This window comes from Watersipora subatra, chromosome 8 (genome assembly GCF_963576615.1).
Source record: "Watersipora subatra chromosome 8, tzWatSuba1.1, whole genome shotgun sequence".
NCBI lineage: Eukaryota > Metazoa > Bryozoa > Gymnolaemata > Cheilostomatida > Watersiporidae > Watersipora > Watersipora subatra.
Window position 1 is genome coordinate 39,031,403 of NC_088715.1, and position 20,257 is coordinate 39,051,659.

The window sequence follows — 20,257 nt, forward strand, 5'->3', positions numbered from 1 at the left end:
CCGTGAAGCTGTATGGCTCTAGGTTTACGCGTGGTCCAATATTTACAATTGGACAACGCCCAGCCTTTCGCTAGTTTGGTAGCCCATTCGCCTGCCGGTACTTAACTATTTTTGCGGAAGCATTGAGGTAATTATAAGAACTTATAAGTAAATATTGATCTCTTAAATTCTATGATTATGATCAGTTATACAGACGCCAGCAGTCCAGCACACATAATTTGATCGATGCGCCATTCTGTTGGAACAAAACTGAGACCAGAATCAATTCGTCACGGCATTGTTTTTACTATGTTTCAATACTATGACAAAGTCATCATTGGTCGTTTGTGGTTGTCGTTGTGTTGTTACTGAACTCGGTTTTTTTAATAACTAAACATGAATGTGTCCACTCACTTAACGTAGATTCTCTGTTCTCGGTAGCCCATTTCCGACAAAGCTGGCATTTGTGGCAACTAGACAACCTGTCCTGCTTGTTTAGCGTAATCTCTTAGCCGGTAAAATTGCAACCCATAATATTGAGTTTGCTGACTAGCTGTGCCATTCAGTGATGTTCTTGTAAATTCTTGGTCTCCAATCTTTCATTCCTTTCAGTTGAGAGTTCAGTAGCGTAGAATTCGTAAAATTTAAATGAACCAAGTCAAGAACATCGAAAACTGCAACGCTGGGGATTTTTACATATCTGTAAGGGTTATGGAATACTTTTTGCTGATCATTCCTCCTTGAGCAATATATATCACAATCTTTTGTTTTGATTCTTGAATTTTTAGGAGTTTTGCATCTTATATTAATGCCAATTATTGCGTGGGAATTTATCCCATAAGCGATGTGCATTAGTCTTTGTTAGCCTTGTTCGAACCGGTTTTTTATATTTGTATTCATGGCGTGAAGTTGTTGTACCAATATGATCAGGAGGCATAAAGTTCAAATTAATTCCTTACCAGCTTAGATTATATTAAGTGTAGGACTTATTTCTGTTAACTAGCAGCTCATTTTCATGTGACATTCTCCAGATTTTTCAGCAGCATTGATCTTCGTTGCGTTGACGTAATCTATTCTGCAGAGTTGAAAAGCCATGGCAGATCCAAAGAAATTAGTTCTGCTAACTGGAGGTAACTCTGGCATTGGACTGGAAGCATGTAAGATACTTTGCTCAAAAGGCTATACAGTTGTAGCTTCAGTTCGATCAGATGAGAAAGGTGACAGCATGGTCAGGTATGTTTTATATTCTTAGTCTGTGGCTACACAAGGGTTTAGATGTATATTCGGAAGTCAGAATGTCACGAACATTGCTTCATGTAAATTACTTAAATATTTAGTCCTCAGCTATCTTGAAGATAGAAAGAAAGTAAAACATTTTTCAAATTTCCAGTTCAACCTATTCATTCATCATGCAGTTAGCTGTTATATATTTGCTGACTGGATGTACATAGAAGAACTTGCAGTTGATAGTAAGATTTTGAGTTTAGATACTATCATCACTCGGACAGCTGGATGGTAAAACATCGCTTGGTGAAATTCAGCGAATGCAAATTATAGTCGGCATTCAGGTTGCGTCAGGTTATGTAGGAAAATATTTCATGATTTTTCAACAAATATTTAATAGTGTTTAATAGTGTTCAATTGGAAATATTATATATAATATGAAAGATTTTGAACATAACTTTGTCTGAATGACTGTATTGCTGGCTTTACAGACGACTCCTGTTATGGTACCATTTTAATATTGTTAAAAGTTTATACTAAATATATTATTATAGAGTAGTTGCAATGTAAAGCGTGTTGAGCTCTGGATAATGTTGTTTGCGATGTGCAACTGGACTAGTTTAATAGAGGTCTATAAATTGGTACCCAGTCTTATGACTGCACTGATATTCATACAACTCAGTGGCCCATATGCAGAACAATTCATTAGTTTAATCCTTTACTGGCGATGTTCATATTTAAGGGTTCAGCTTTTATTATTTTTTCATGTAACTCGTGTGGATTAACACTCCATTTTATTTATCCCAGCGCTGTGAGAGCCTCGAATTCTGCTGCAGATATTCACTATATGATTTGTGAAATGGCTGATCCAGAGTCTATCCGAACATTTGCAGATGAGTTCAAGAAGAAATGGTAAGGATAAAATATAGATCATGGTATATGGAGTTTCTCGAATCAAAGGCCATATAAGTCTTAGGAATTATATTATATTGTATTATATATATCTATCTTATATCGATTGCACTAAAGATGACAATTTTGTAATAGCTCATTTCGAACCACAGGTAAAAAGACGCCTTTTTTTAGAATCTCTATGGCACAGATCGGTTTTCCAATTGCTTATACGTCTTATCCAAATATAGTGATCTACGATTTACCTTCGGCGTGGCTCGTAGCTTTGTTAGCCACATCATGTTTTCATACCAAACGAAAATCCTTTTTATTTACTGAAATCATTGAGTCATGGCTACACTCACTGGCAGACTCTAGTTGCGTACATACTGTTCATGTACTATTCTATGAGACTAGAAATTCCACTGTCATACAGCCCACGACCAAAGAGATGGCCAGAGATATTGGCAAAAAAATAAAGGGTACTGATGGTTGAGAAATGCAACATTAGCAATCAAATGGCTCTGCAGTGCAATAGGATAACTGCAATGGTAGCTGTAATGTACTGGGTGTGGGTGTTATTATATACAACAATAAGCAATAATGAATGGAAAAGATGTTTATATTTTCCCCTTGCAATAGGAGAAATGCAATATTGGCCAATATTAGAAGTAAAATGCACTGATATTCTTAGAATAATCAATTTTATTAATATAGTAATAATAGAAAAACAATACACAATTTTGTTTACATTTCAAAACGTCATAGGTAGCAATATCGAGAAGTTGTGGTATTTATATAGGTTTTTAGAAAATTTATTTAAAAAGTGTTTGGTCATGACAAACAACAACAATGAAAGGAAAATATTACACGTTTATATCTCTCCCTTGCAATAGGAGAAATGCAATGTTGGCCAATATTATAAGTAAAATGCACTGATATTATTAAAATAACCAATATTGTTAATATAGTAATACAGCAATAATAGAAAACCTATGAGCGTTCATGCGTCTCGAAGATTTCTGCAAACTGCAGCAAAATAAAAGCTGTTATAAGTGTTATAAAGCTGTAGGCCTAATTTACTGTAATGTATGTAATTCAACAACAATAAAGAAATATGTTTATTATAACTCTGAAATGCGAAATTAGAAGTAAAATGGCAAGCTACTGTGTACTACACACAGTTTGAAAGTTGGTTGCGTTGAATGTAGAATGGTTTTGATAAGCGATCTTTAACAGAAAGCGAGTAAGAGCATTCACGCGTATAAATCTGTAGCAAAATAAAAAATGTTCTCGTCATGAAGGGGCGTTGTAGTTCGGCCCTAGCTTGTACATAAGTTGTAAAGAATTTCGGCTAACGTTTCAAATAATGAAACATTCGGTGATTGGACAAAAAACACAGGCTGATAAACTGTGTACCACAGTTTCGTACCTGTAAATCGGTCTACGCCTCAAACGGTCTACGTTTATTACAGAAACCTTCGAACAAATTTGATTACAAGTAAAAAATGCCATAGACTGATGAAATGAGCACGGTTTTCTCGTGAAATGCGCGCTGCTAAATAGTTGTACAATCGGTCGCACAGCTTTATTGGCGTTTCAATTTTCGGTCTTAACTTTTATTAAACCGAGCTTTTCAAGCTTTTTGTGGCAATTTTCGTTCAAATTAATCTGTCTATTTGTGTATAATCCGATCAGATGGGTAAGTTTTAAGATATTATCGTAGGTTTACAAAGACTTGGTAACATATTTAAATAGGTTTAAATGTGTTTTGTATCGTTTTTATACTTTAACGACTTTAAATTCCGATGCTTAAATTTTTTGATGAAATTTCTTGACGAGGGTTCGTCTCATTGTTGATGAATAATTTTCGTAAGTTGTGTGCACATGCATTTATCATAAAAACTTCCACACTTCCGCTCCGCTCGTGTGGTCGTGGGAATATGAGTACAAGTCCATGATGTAAAGGCTTCTTATTGAGGTAATTTGATTGCAAATATTGCTGTTTGTCCACTTTGTTTACCTGCAAATCCACTTGCAGTTGGTAAGAGTCAAGCATGCGATCATGAAATCTTTGTGTGACGCAGTTCAACGTGTTGTAGCAATGTCTCTTAGAGTAATGTTAGACACTAGTAGCAATCACTGGTATTAGTCAGTTAGTCTCTGGTATCGGTTAACAGTAATAGTCAGTTAGTCACCAGTATTAGCCCTACGATTAGGCACCAGTTGTGTCATAGTAAAACTTCTGCAATTTTTTTATATTGTCTAACTATTTGAATGCCCGACATTGCTCAGGTAATAAAAAAGTCTTTGCATAGAAAATGTATTTTGTTTAACACATGACAAAATTTACCATTCTAACTTTCAACTTTCATGCCACCGAGAAAAGTGTTTTGTACAGTTGAAATAAATTCAGAGCAAAAATAAAGCAACTGCAAAAGTGTTGCAATGTGAAATAATTAGCTAGTAATGGCTAAATATGGTCTATTTTGCTATGATTACAATGAAAAATTATTTGGTATACAGCTGCATGATTTTAATTTGTTTCAGTGTTTGCATTATAAGACGAAAATGTCATGTTGAGTGGTATAGAACCCAATAGTAATTATCGAATGCAAACACCCTTTGGTAAAAATCACCAAAAAATTATATACATACTGTACATATTAGTAACAACAATATGTTAACCTAAGTAGCTACTAGCTATATTTGCCTACAGTAACTTTAATGTGTTTAATGATTACGATATGCAAGAAAACGTAACATTACAATTTACTACGTGCAGTACATACCGTGGGGAGGTCTTATCTTCAATACAGAAGTATAACATGAATGGGGAATTTAACTTAAATGAATTTAGCTAACAAAACACATACTTAAAGCTAAGTTTTAGTATGTATTTTACCAAACTTTAATTTTGTCATAGGCTAAAGTTTTATCGCTTATCTGTTTTCCGTTTCGTTTTCAGTATAATTTATAATGCATAATTCTGAACTGGGATAGCGAGCATTGTATCTTTTTTAAGTGTTGTAGGAGGGATTCCGGTGAATAGCATATCGGCATTTTTGTTACTTCGTCATAAGCAGTACACCAACTGCCAAATTTTAATTTCAAGAAAAATTTATGTTGATGTTGTATGACAGAAAAATGTAAAAAAAAATTCCGTACTTGTATTGTAAGGACGAAAAAACATGGTGTTCCATATCGCGAGGTGAAAACATCAATGTAACATGGGCATCAATGTAACATGGGCATCAATGTAACATGGGCATCAATGTAACATGGGCATCAATGTAACATGGGCATCAATGTAACATGGGCATCAATGTAACATGGGCATCAATGTAACATGGGCATCAATGTAACATGGGCATCAATGTAACATGGGCATCAATGTAACATGGGCATCAATGTAGCTCGAGGGCACACTGCATCTGTTAATAATTTAGTGGGTGCAATTGCAAAAGGATATACAGATAGCCTATGGTAAGAGAGACTGTTGTGATCAGAACTGCTTAGCCTTGTGGTTGCGCACGCGTGTTAGTACACTTGCTATTTGTATGTTGCGAGTTCAAATCCAGTACAAAAGTGATTTTTCGTTGAAAACACTTCATTGCTGTAACTGGACATACGAACGACAGACAGATGAACTTTGAGATTTATATATATTATTTATATATATACATATATATAAATCTCAATTGAAGAATTGAATTTATATATATGTATTTATATATATAAATTCCAGCTACGCTATTCTAATAACAGCTATAGGTGGAGGGACACATATACATATACACATACACACATACTTTGAGAAATATATATATATAGATAGATTTTATTCCTTGACAGTGCAGCGTAAATTTTGTCTACGCTTGGATGAAATTTGCAGGAAACTAAAAAGTTGAAGTTTTATGCTGCAGTATAAATTTCAGGCTGTTTGATGATTTGATAGGCTAGTCGGAGGTCGTAGGCTTGATGTCCTAGTGAACAATGCTGGTGCCATATACGACTACCCAGAACGACAAGTGGCCGATGTCAACCCTGAATGGGAGAAGACGATGATAGTAAATGCACTAGGTCCTATAACGCTTACCGATCTGTTTGTTGATGACCTGAAGGAGACAGCTTTAGAAAAAGTAAGCTGTGGAGACTGAGCGAGCCAATCAAAACTCACCGAGCCAGGGCTGGCATTTTTTCCAGAAAAGACTGTTTTTCCCAGTGAGAAAAACTGGTAACAACCGGGAAAAAATGGGAAATAATATAACGTCAGAATTTTTTATCCAAATATTTTGCTAAACATAAAAAGGATAAATTTGATAAGATTTTAAAATTGGACTATAGTTGTGTGGCTCCATATTTATATCACTCAATCGTAATCAAAATAAAATGGAGTTTAAAGGTACGAAAAATTGGAAAAATTCAACCCCCAAGGTACAGACCAACATTAAATAACGATGAGCCTTTTACAGTCCAATAATACAGCTGTTTTGATTTGTATTGGCTCTTTGAAATTGAAGCGAACGGGTATTTATCAAATTTCTCGACCCAAAAACTAAAAACAATTTCTTTGGCGTATGGTTCATCCGAAGACGGGGATTAGCTTATTTACGACAGTCAATTCTCAATATTCTAATCCGTTTGTTCAGTTCACCGGTCTCGACTACTTGGCATTATCGTCGTTTGTTTTTGTTTTTCAATTATTTTCCAATTGTTGTATTATACTTGCTGCCATGTTTTACAAGTATCAATTTTGCTTTTTATTCAAAATGGTATAATGTTATAAGTGTATTATTATTTTTTGCTTAAGCACTAATCAACTTGTCAAAAACGAGGTTTTTTAGTTTTTCCCGCTTTTTTTTACCTTTGGACAAAAATGAGTTTTTCCCGGGGCGGTAAAGGCCGGTATAAACCGGCGGTAATAACCGCCATGGGAAATACTATGCCAACCCTGAAAACTCAGCATGATGTTGATCATTTGCATTCATATTATGACCTGTTCAATTTAGAAAAGCAGTTAATACTCCCTAACACATAGCACTCACTTCTTTATCTATGTACAGGGTGATGCCCGGGTAGTTATGGTGAACAGTAGTATAACAACAATGATGACCTGGATGTTCAAGGAGCAAATAGACTTTGATGATGTCATGCTGTCCAAGCCTGGAGCGTACAAGAGCTCTCAACAGACTTATAAGCTCTCCAAGGTACTTTCTACATAACCATTTATTAGTAACAAACACTTCCATAATTTAATAGTATTTCACCCTTTCATGACGATGGTGTTTATATCACACAGGAAGTTATTTCGTTCTGACATTTTCTTTGTATGTCAAATCCATTGTATGTTGAAGCAGAAATTTGTTGTAAGAATACATTTCATTTGATTCGTTTCCATGAGCCCTAAAAACTACCATATAGTGATAGTATACATAATACTGTATTAACAGAGTAACAACCAGTAACATAGCTTACTCTCGCTTCTAGAGACACTAAACAGAAGTGTAGGTTCAACAATGATTAAGTTTAGTGAGTGAAATATGTGGTGTAGCTTATAACTTGTACTAGATACGTCTAACTCGAGTCATAACTTGTACTAGATACGTTTAACTCGAGTCATAACTTGTACTAGATACGTCTAACTCGAGTCATAACTTGTACTAGATACGTCTAACTCGAGTCATAACTTGTACTAGATACGTCTAACTCGAGTCATAACTTGTACTAGATACGTCTAACTCGAGTCATAACTTGTTTATTTATATTTTACTTTCAACGGCTGCAGGTTTTGGTTTTCTTACCAAATGAACGGACAACTCTCATTTCTCTGGGCTAATAAAGACTGGGTCATGTCTACACATTTAAAGTTGAGTGCAGTAAACAGCCTATATTATATTATACATGTAATCCTAAGCTACAATATGCTACAATATTATATCATACATGTATTTCTAAGCTACAATATGCTACAATATTATATCATACATGTATTCCTAGGCTACAATATCGTACAATATTATATCATACATGTATTCCTAGGCTACAATATGTTACAATATTATATCATACATGTATTCCTAGGCTACAATATTGTACCATATTATATCATACATGTATTCCTAGGCTACAATATGCTACAATATTATATCATACATGTATTCTTAGGCTACAATATCGTACAATATTATATCATACATGTATTCCAAGGCTACAGTATGCTACAATATTATATCATACATGTATTCCTAGGCCACAATGTGCTACAATATTATATCATACATGTATTCTTAGGCTACAATATCGTACAATATTATATCATACATGTATTCCTAGGCTACAATATCGTACAATATTATATCATACATGTATTCTTAGGCTACAATATGTTACAATATTATATCATACATGTATTCCTAGGCTACAATATCGTACAATATTATATCATACATGTATCCCTAGGCTACAATATGCTACAATATTATATCATACATGTATTCTTAGGCTACAATATCGTACAATATTATATCATACATGTATTCCTAGGCTACAATATCGTACAATATTATATCATACATGTATCCCTAGGCTACAATATGCTACAATATTATATCATACATGTATTCTTAGGCTACAATATCGTACAATATTATATCATACATGTATTCCTAGGCTACAGTATGCTACAATATTATAGCATACATGTATCCCTAGGCTACAATATGCTACAATATTATATCATACATGTATTCTTAGGCTACAATATCGTACAATATTATATCATACATGTATTCCTAGGCTACAGTATGCTACAATATTATATCATACATGTATTCCTAGGCCACAATGTGCTACAATATTATATCATACATGTATCCCTAGGCTACAATATGCTACAATATTATATCATACATGTATTCTTAGGCTACAATATCGTACAATATTATATCATACATGTATTCCTAGGCTACAATATCGTACAATATTATATCATACATGTATCCCTAGGCTACAATATGCTACAATATTATATCATACATGTATTCTTAGGCTACAATATCGTACAATATTATATCATACATGTATTCCTAGGCTACAGTATGCTACAATATTATATCATACATGTATTCCTAGGCCACAATGTGCTACAATATTATATCATACATGTATTCTTAGGCTACAATATCGTACAATATTATATTATACATGTATTCTTAGGCTACAATATCGTACAATATTATATCATACATGTATTCCTAGGCTACAATATCGTACAATATTATATCATACATGTATCCCTAGGCTACAATATGCTACAATATTATATCATACATGTATTCTTAGGCTACAATATCGTACAATATTATATCATACATGTATTCCTAGGCTACAATATGTTACAATATTATATCATACATGTATTCCTAGGCTACAATGCGCTACAATATTATATCATACATGTATTCCTAGGCTACAATATGCTACAATATTATATCATGCATGTATTCCTAGGCGACAGTATGCTAAAATATTATATCATACATGTATTCCTAGGCTACAATATGCTACAATATTATATCATACATGTATTCTTAGGCTACAATATGTTACAATATTATATCATACATGTATTCTTAGGCTACAATAAGCTACAATATTATATCATACATGTATTCCTAGGCTACAATATGCTACAATATTATATCATACATGTATTCCTAGGCCACAATGTGCTACAATATTATATCATACATGTATTCCTAGGCTACAATATGTTACAATATTATATCATACATGTATTCTTAGGCTACAATAAGCTACAATATTATATCATACATGTATTCCTAGGCTACAATATGTTACAATATTATATCATACATGTATTCCTAGGCTACAGTATGCTACAATATTATATCATACATGTATTCCTAGGCCACAATGTGCTACAATATTATATCATACATGTATTCTTAGGCTACAATATCGTACAATATTATATTATACATGTATTCCTAGGCTACAATATCGTACAATATGCATAAATACATGAGAGTAAAATATGGTTATACCCGTAATAGAGTATAATGTAATATTAAAAGCAGTAATAGTAACACACGGAAAATTACAGTAGAACACTCCAATATGAAACTCAAGAGCATGCGTCGTTTGATTCGTCTATTGTAAGAGCCACCAATTGCTATTTGGCGAAGTTGTTATTCTTCGGACAGCCACGACCACATCTGTCCTATGATTGAGAATCTGCACCGGGGGCTGACTGTATTTCAAAAATGCAGTTATTTGCTCCAATTTTATGTTGTTCGCTAGAAAATTCATATGTAGAGGTGGTCGTAAGCCAAGGTCTCATTGTATCAATACCTGCTGGCTTGTATTGCACACACCCACTAGTATAAGTCTGCAACCACCTGCTTCCACATGTTAACCTATGTTTTAGATGGCGTTGATGATGGCAACACTAGCCCTATCAGAGGAGCTTCAAGACACAAGCGTGAAGTTTAATTCTATTTGTCCTGGACTCATTCCTGGGACAAACATATCTAACAACAGGCAGTCACAACGGGGGTATGTTTCATTCTCATCTCATTGTATTTCCCTCATTAGTATCTCCTTGTATCACTCTAGAGACCAATTGCAAGATGATATCCATTTTACTGACACTATATACATTATATAGTATAGTATATATAGTATATAGTAACATGTATAGTATACTATATATAGTGTATATATAGTATACATGGTATAGTATATACATATAGTGTATATAGTATATATGGTATAGTATATACATATAGTGTATATAGTATATATAGTATATATGGTATGGTATATACATATAGTGTATATAGTATATATATAGTGTATATACTATATATGGTATATTATATACATATAGTGTATGTAGTATATATATATATATATATATATAGTGCATGTAGTATATATGGTATATTATATACATTCAGTGTATGTAGTATATATATATATAGTGTATATATTATATATGGTATAGTATATATGGTATAGTATATATATAGTGTATGTAGTATATATATATAGTGTATATCTGTATATATTTCTCAAAGTATGTGGATCTGTGTGTCATTCCGGCTATAGCTATGGCGCATGCTGATTATTTTACCAATGCGGCCACACGTTACGATGCCCCTGTTAAGAAATATTTTTCGTAAGGCTCGATTACTATATCTGGTGTCAAGGCTAATTCTTCTCACTCTTCTGAAATATTTTGGGACCCAAGTTTATGCAACACGATGCTTCTTCGTCTTTTTTTGTTAAGGTAAATTTTTTCGACCCACGAAATCAACAATAATTTATTTCAAACTTGAAATTTGGCGATTAGTGTACCAATTATATACTTTATTAAAAGATACACGTCACTGGACTCACCATGCCGAGTTATCGGGTATCTTCGGTATCCGTCATAATAAACACGATTCGCTAACATAAATTATGAAAGTTTATGTAAAGTTTGAATTTTACTAAAATGCATACTAAAACTTCCTTCAAGTATGTGTTTAGTTAATTAAATTCACTCAGGTTAAATTCAACATTTAGGTTGCACAAATGTTGCCTCGAATGTAAGAACTTTCAACATTTTACATTGTAATGTGATATCTTGCAGATCATAACCACAAAATGCACCAAAGTTATTGTATGTAGCTATAGTTACTAAGGTTAACATATTATTTTGCTACTATTTTTAATGATGATGATTTTCACCAGGAGGTGAGGGCATTAGATAATGACTATGGGTTTCTAAACCACTCTATGTATGTCTCTCTATGACCTATGATATTTTCACATGCCATATTCTGCATGCTAATGCTGAAACGAACTGAAATCGTATAATTGTGTATCAATTACACAGTATATTAGCTGTGCTACTCGGCATTGCCCGGGTAATAAAAAAGTCTTTGGACAGGAAATTGATTGTTATTTTAACATATAACATTTGCCATTCTAACTTTCACACCACATCATGAGAAAAGTGTTTTGTGTAGTTGAAATAAATTAAGAGAGAAAATAAAAACTACTGTAAAGGTTTTCAAACTTTGTCAAACAACTGCAATTTTCAAACGTCATATCATGAGGAAAAAGTTTTGTGCAAGACAACTATATTAAAAATAAATGAAACAACTGTAAAGGTTTTCAAACCAATGTCAATTTAAAATTTCATAACTTTCAGCGACGCTTATCTTTTAATAACCCACAGTGGAACCTTGGTTCTCGATCATTATTTGTTCCAAAAGGTTATTAGAAAACCGAGTTTTTCGCGATCCGAAACGGTTTTTCTCATTAGAATAAATGTATGGAAATTTTAATTCGTTCCAAGGTGTTTCATATAACTGTATACCAAACAAGGCGAGAAAAAAGCTTTGATTATCTCCCGAGCAAATATTTTCGGTAAAGGAGACGTCGTCCCAGATGGTTCCTCCCTTTTTGTAAAGAATATATGAAGCGTAAATTGCTTCTCCATTCGTTAACGAATGTTTTCATGCTGTTTCCAGAGCTGCTCCAATTCATATGTGCATGTTCCGGTTTAGTCGAGAACCGAATTTATATTGGAGATCCAAGACGGACAAACTCGAAATCTTTGGTCAAAAAACCGAGTTGGTCGAGAACCGAGGTTCCACTGTATATTGTCAGTACAAAAATTGCCAAATTTCAAGTTTGTGATAAATTATTAGCTTTAACGAAAAAAAAACGAAGAAGCATCGCGTTGCATATACTTAGGTCTCAAATTATATCCGAATAGGGGCATCGTAACTCGTGGACGCAAGACTAAAATAAATAGCACACATATGGCGTATGTGGTATATGAAAACGTATCTGATCACTACGCCATTCTGGCTCAGTGGTAGAGCATCCGGATTAGAAACATGTTGATGCATTCGTCGTGAGTTCACATCCATCAGAATGCGGAATTTCAATATCAAGATTTTAATAGATATAGCCGGAATGCAGACAGATCCACATACATACGACACACATACTTTGAGAAATGTATATATATATATATATACAGTCAAACATGGATAACTCGAACTTCAAGGGACTGAGCAAAAGTGTTCGAATTATCAGAGCATTCAAGTTATCAGAGCACTGTCACAAGTCCATATATTTACTTATTTATTAGTAGATACATGTACATATACAAACTATAATATAAATCAAAAGCACAAATGGCTTGTTTCAAATTAAATGCTTTTAATGTAAAGTTTAAAACGTTTTCATGAAAAAGTATAGAGATTTTTCTATCACTTGAGATTGGTTTGTTGTTTGAGGTAATGCTATTGCCAGGACGTTTTTCAGATTGACATTGGCAAAACTTGATCGTTGTTGAAATGCTCAAAAGAAAAAACATTTTTTTCTTTTGGGGTTTTACCCACGATCAATTTTGCCGTTTTTTCTTGAAGTTTATGCAGATTACCTTACTTTACCTGGGATTCGTTAAGAGCAACACTCCGAGGCAGTTCAATTAGAAGTTTTACGAGGTTTTACTGTACATTCTATATCACTCACGCTTTTTTAATAGATACTTATTGAATGTACACACGTATTCTGTGTTTAGGTCAAACGATGAATAGTTTTTTGTAGCTCAGACAACGTATACGTTTAATTACAACATTTTTTAAGACGTTTTAAACATTCAACATTCCGACGTTGATTCAACACGGAATCAACGTCGGAAAACTATTCATCACGGGCTAGCCGAGTCACGCACTCAAGGATTTTCGCCACGCACATACAAAACAACATGCGATTTTTGTTTTGTATGTGCGTGGCGAAAATTCTTGCGCGCGTGACCCGGCTAGCCCGTGCTATTCATCGTATCGCAGTATAAATCAAATTTCACCAAACTTTTAGAAAAGTCGTTGACAAAAATATTTTGCCGATGGTGGTAATAACGACGCTTATGAATTACGAAAAGATGAAGTTTACCTCTATGGCTTTGAATAAAGTGATTTTCTAAAGCGAAAACAACCGTTTCAGTAGCTGTTGGGCAAAAAAACAGTTCGGATTAACAGTGTTGAGTTCGAGTTATCTATAGCAATTTATCATTACGTGGGAACGGACCAAAGGAAATGTTCGAATTAACCATGTGTTCGCGCTATCCGTGGACGAGTTATCCATGTTTGACTGTATATATATATATACTAGGTGTGCCTCCCAGCATTGCCTGGGTATTATAAATCAGCTTATAAACAATGAGGAATGATGACAGTTGTCTACCACTTGCTATTAGCCCGGCGCATTGCCAATGGATAATGGTATTAAAAACCAGCTTATAAACAATGGGAAGTGATGAGAGTTGCCTACCACTTGCTATTAGCATGTAAATTGTATTAAAAATCAACTTATAAAACAATCAGAAGCAATGAGAGTTGCTTGCCACTTGCTATTAGCCTAGCACATTGCCAATGGAAAATCTCATTAAGCTTGCTTATAAGCGCTAGGCTTCTAATGACGGTACGCCATGACGTTGCATCAGTGTTGTACATCTATTCTAATAATAGCTACAGCTGGACATACTGAAGGACAGACAAACTGAGAAATAAATATACTAGACTTGCAGATCAGGAGGTTTTGAGTTCAAATTTAGCGGGAAGTATAATTTTCATGACTGAAACTTTATCCCTATAATTGAACACTCGAATGACAAATGACTGAGGACAAACACTGATATATATATATATATAGACTAGCTGCATTACCCGTCTACAGGAACAGATTCACGTGCAGCATGAGGTTTATTGAGAGTTGTTTTTCATACTGTAGAACAATTCCAAATATGCAGTCTACTGAAATTGTTGTCCTGATCAGAGAATGCATGCACATATACATGTCAATGTTGGGGAGAACAATGGAAATCTGCAATGTGTCTTACAGCTAGATGCGTGTAAAATCTAGTAAATATTCTAGATTCATGTGTCTAGATTCATGCATCCGTTCACCCTCGTCTATATTTGCAGTTGACGATCGCGCACTTCTGCCGCTGAGCCCCCGCCTCGGCTGACCAGTCTTTACCCGCCGAGCAGTTGACAATCGCGCTCTTGCAGTCGCCTCGCAATCAATCGCCTTGCAATCAACCGGCCCGCACCCGCCGAGCACTCAATCAGCCTGCGCTCCTCGCAATCAATCGCCTTGCACTCTCTTCGCAATTAATCGCCTCGCACTCGCCTTGCAATTGCCTTCCACTCGCCTTGCAATCAATCACCTTGCACTCGCAACCAATTGCCTCGCCATCAATCGCCTAGCACTCAATCGCTTTGCAATCAATCGCCTCGCACTCATCAACTCATTCATCTAAAAAGCTGCGCCTGGAGACTCTCGCTGTACTCGGGGCGAAAAAGGTCTACCGCGCATCCCCGAGTGGCGCCATGGCCTCAAGCCTAGCTGGGCTACCCGGCGTTGCCCGGGTAGTAGAAAAAGACTGCACACAAAATTGATTTGTATTTAACATATAACAACATTTGCCATTCTAACTTTCAAACTACATATCATGAAAGAAGTGTTTTGTGTAGTTGAAATAAATTAAGAGAGAAAATAAAACAACTGTAAAGGTTTTCAAACAACTACAACTTTCAAACTTCTTATCATGAGGAAAAGGTTTTGTGCAGGACAACTGATTTAAAAATAAATAAAACAACTGTAAAGGTTCTCAAGCCAATGTAAATTTAAAACTTCATAACTTTCAGCGACCTATATCTTTTGATAACGTATAGTGGAACCTCAGTTCTCGAACATAATCAGTTCTAGGAGTTCGAGATCCGAAACAATTTTTCCCATTAAAATAAAAGAATGTAAATTTTAATCCGCTTCAAGGCGAGAAAACAACTTCGGTAAAGTATTTTTTCAACATTTTACACCATAAGCTGTACTTGTACCCGGGTAATAAAAATGTCTTCGCACAGAAAATCTATTTGTATTTAACATATATAACAACATTTGCCATTCTAACATTCAAAATACATAGGTAACATGAAAAAACATGATAGGTAACCTATCATGAGAAAAGTGTTTTGTGTAGTTGAAATAATTTAAGAGAAAATAAAAACAACTGTAAAGTTTATCAAACTTTGTCAAACAACTGTAACTTTCAAACTTCATATCATGAGGAAAAGGTTTTCTGCCAGTCTAATAAATTAGAAAGAATAAAACAATTGTAAAAGGGATTAGATGTAAATTTCAAATAATTAGCAAGTAATAGCCAAATTAAGTCGGTTTTGCAACAATTACAATAAAAGATGATACGGTAATGATACAATTAATACAAACTGAAAAAACAAAATAAAATTCGTGAATATGTTGAATCAATAATAACAATTCTTGCATATAAGTGTGTGGGCATAAGAAGGTTACTGTCCCACCAGAAACTATCCATCGATTCTTTGAATACGACAATATTAAACAATGTGACAGAATATCATAGTATTTTGTAGTTGTAGTTTTATTAGAACAATGCCTGCTAAAAATGGTTGAATAAAAGAATAATAATAAAGAATGGAAACTAATCAAGTAATAATAACAGTGATAGGAAAATAAATAATGTTTTAACTTCAAACACGATAATCAATTTATGTTAAAAGAATGCAAGTTGAAATAATAATTACGATGAAACAAACTTTAACAAACCTATATTACAAAAGTTATACAAACTTTATAAAACCTATTATTCAAAAGTCATAAGAAGTTTTTAAATGTAAGAGAATTTAAAATTATATATCTTCTATATATGTATATTTCTCAAAGTGTGTAAATGTATGTAAATATAAGAGAGTGGAGAATAACTGATACTTGCAATCTTACAGTAATCTTACAAATATTTGTTGTAAAATGTGAAATTAATTACGAAAAACTAATTGGTTACGTTTAAAAGGAAAGATGTGTAAGCTAATACATCTAGCTATACAACCCAGCGTTGCCCGGGTAATAAAAAAACTGAACAGAAAATTGATTTGTATTTAGTATATAACAACATTTGCCATTCTACCTAAAACAACTGTAAAGGTTTTCAAACTTACTTTGTCAAACAACTTTTAAACTTCATATCATGAGAAAAATGTTTCGTGCAGGTCAAATCAATTTTTAAAATAAAACGACTATAAAGGGTTTAGATGTAACAGTGAAATAATTAGCAAGTAATAGCTAAATTGAGTCTGTTTTGTTACGATTACAATATGATATGATTCGGTAATGATACAATTAATACGAACTGAAAAAACAAAATAAAATTCATGAATATGTTGAATTAATAATAACAATTCTTGCATAAAAGTGTGTGTATAAAAATGTTACTGTTCCACCAATAGCTATCCATCAAAACTCTGAATACGACGATACTGGTACGACGATATGTTATGCAAAAATAAAATTTTGTAGTGTCTTTGTCTGATCGAAGGTGAGAGAATCTAAACGCTATTCCTATTCGAGGTACTACAATTGTCCGCGTGAAAAGTTGTGACCTTAACAGCGATTTAGCAATTGAACCTTAAGAAAAGTCAGAAATAGAGGTTCACAAAACCGGCATCGCGTTTCATAGTGTTAATAAAATTTAATCGCCAAATTCTAATATCAAAAGAGTCTATTGTCGATAACGTTTTGCCGAAAATAAATTAGCCCTAATACGTCGAGGACAAAAAAGCATCGCGTGTCATGAAGCTAAAAGAGTTGTAATTATTACGTCATTTTTGTGTGACAACGGCAAACGGTTATTAGGTTAGGTATAATAGAGGCGTGTACTAACAGGAGATTTCCGTTAATGCGCCTTAGATATCTAGTACCGGCTAATAGTCCGAAAAGTACGATACTCTATAAGGCGGACAGACAGACAGATAGACAACGATTGCCGTTTATATAGTAGATGTATATAAATTATGTATACCGTAAACTTTCATTGACTTCTTTAAACTTTGTTGATAAAATCACAACAATTTTTATTAACAAAGTTGGATAAAAAACTTTGTTAATAAAATGTACTGTACCTTTTCTGTACCTCCTTTAAGTTGCTGTATTCTTGCAGAACTGCCTATAAGATCATGTTTGGTCTTCTTGCTATGATGATGGGGAAGAGCAACCTTGACGGTGGTCAGTTTATAGTCAACGCCGCTGATGGAACCCAAGGAACTACACGAGGCATGTTTTACGTCAGAGACAAGCTGACCTCTCCAAATCCTCAAGTAGCCGTCGCTGACAATCAGAGAAGAATGCTGAAGATTCTAAGAGATTTGGCTAAATCAGTGTAATTACCTCAACGTCGCTCAAATATAAGCCTGCGTTCTTGATCGGCTTAGAAGGAGACGAGACGTCTATCACCGACACATTTAACAGTTTGCTCAAGATTCTGACCTACAAATTATTATCATGTGAAGTTATTTATTGTTGTTCATCAGATTGCTTCAGTCTCTCCTGTGTTCCAGACTTGGAAAACTTTGAATTAAGTATATCTACTAGACCGCTTTTGTTTATCCTCCTTGCCAAGGTGGTCAGCGGATCAAATCCCTGCAACTGTTTATTCCTTTTGTTAATCAATGCAAGTATTGTGCTATAGCTTCTTTTTATCAGAATGACCTCTCGTCCTATGATTTATCAGAATGACCTCTCGTCTGATTTGTAAATACATTGTATGTAAATTCTTTAAACTCATTTCATTGCTGTGCGCTTCTGTAAATCCACACCAAAGTGGCACTACAGGCCTTGTATTTGAATCGGAATAACGCCGCTAATCAATGTTAGCAGATAGCTAGCTATGATACGTAGAAGATAGCTAGCTATGATAGGTCGAAGATATGCTACCTATCATATTGGCAGTGTCGTGGGCCAAGTTTTTCCTGTCATCTAGTCCTTGGGCATTTTGACCCATTACGCACTTAGGCGAACCTCAGCAGTTGTCTGATCTTGCAATAGTTTAATACTACTTATATCGTCTGTGTGCAAAATTGACACAGCATAGATGGACATGAAGCAGCATAGCATCCTGCTGGACTGTTGTGTTATAATATACCTGCGAAGGTATGTCATATGTCAACCAGCACCCTTTCACAGTTAACAGTTACAATTGTGTTGTGTTATAATATACCTGTGAAGGTATGTCATATGTCAACCAGCACCCTTTCACAGTTAACAGTTACAATTGTGTTGTGTTATAATATACCTGCGAAGGTATGTCATATGTCAACCAGCATCCTTTCACAGTTAACAGTTACAATTGTGTTGTGTTATAATATACCTGCGAAGGTATGTCATATGTCAACCAGCACCCTTTCACAGTTAACAGTTACAATTGTGTTGTGTTACTTCAACTCGACAGTTGTGTTAACAGTGATTTCATCAAACATTCTAGAAATGCAAACAGTTTTGTTGAAAGCAAAATTAAGAAGTTTGTTCTGATGCAAAAATACAATTTCTTTTCTGACAGATTACAATGAGGACAAAAATATATTGCCTAAAAACACATAATCAGCTTGCACATCACTAGAGTGTAATTTAAATTGTAACTGTGCTGTATATTGTGCGTTAGATGAATATAGTCTCTTTACTCGCCACACGACTGTCAAATAAACACACTGTGGGTTAACCATCAGTCACATACATACTTAGTAAATATATATATATTTATTAAATTTATTAAATATTATGTGTATGTATACTTAATAAATATACATACACATTTATTAAATATATATATAGGCATTCATGTATGCCTAAATATATTAAATAAATATATATATATATATATAGGCATACATGAATGACAGGCATTGAACCAAGCACAAACATGCAGATAGAGTGCGCGCAGTACGACTGCCAAAGCGATCTAATCTTGCTCATTATGTGGTACGCGCTCTTCTTTTTAGGCTCCGCCCACTTTTCTCTTTACTTTACGCTCGGTCTTTTATTCAATTTACTTGGTTGTCCGGGCGTTCTCAACGGTGACCGAGCCTTTTTCGGTGACCGGAAAGCTCAGGCCAGTGACCGTGGTGACGAAGTCAATCGTCCTGGTCACTGTGCTCTGCCTTTGCAGTAGCTAATAAATTCTCCTATTATTTGTAAGGCCGTCTTTAAAAATAAACTTTATAAGATTCTTTAAAGTTATTATTACTGGAATTTCCCCTGTCATACA

At 34.3% G+C, this 20,257-nt stretch overlaps 1 protein-coding gene across 1 annotated transcript; it reads left to right on the top strand.

Moving 5' to 3' along the window:
- On the top strand, positions 1 to 18,716 carry LOC137401944 (dehydrogenase/reductase SDR family member on chromosome X-like). The gene is made up of 7 exons (XM_068088417.1): positions 1 to 127; positions 1,061 to 1,212; positions 2,011 to 2,115; positions 6,053 to 6,236; positions 7,161 to 7,304; positions 10,547 to 10,674; positions 18,158 to 18,716. The coding sequence occupies exons 2-7, from the start codon at positions 1,073 to 1,075 to the stop codon at positions 18,378 to 18,380; spliced, it is 924 nt and encodes a 307-aa protein (XP_067944518.1). The 5' UTR covers positions 1 to 127; positions 1,061 to 1,072; the 3' UTR covers positions 18,381 to 18,716.
- Positions 18,717 to 20,257: the final 1,541 nt, after the last annotated feature.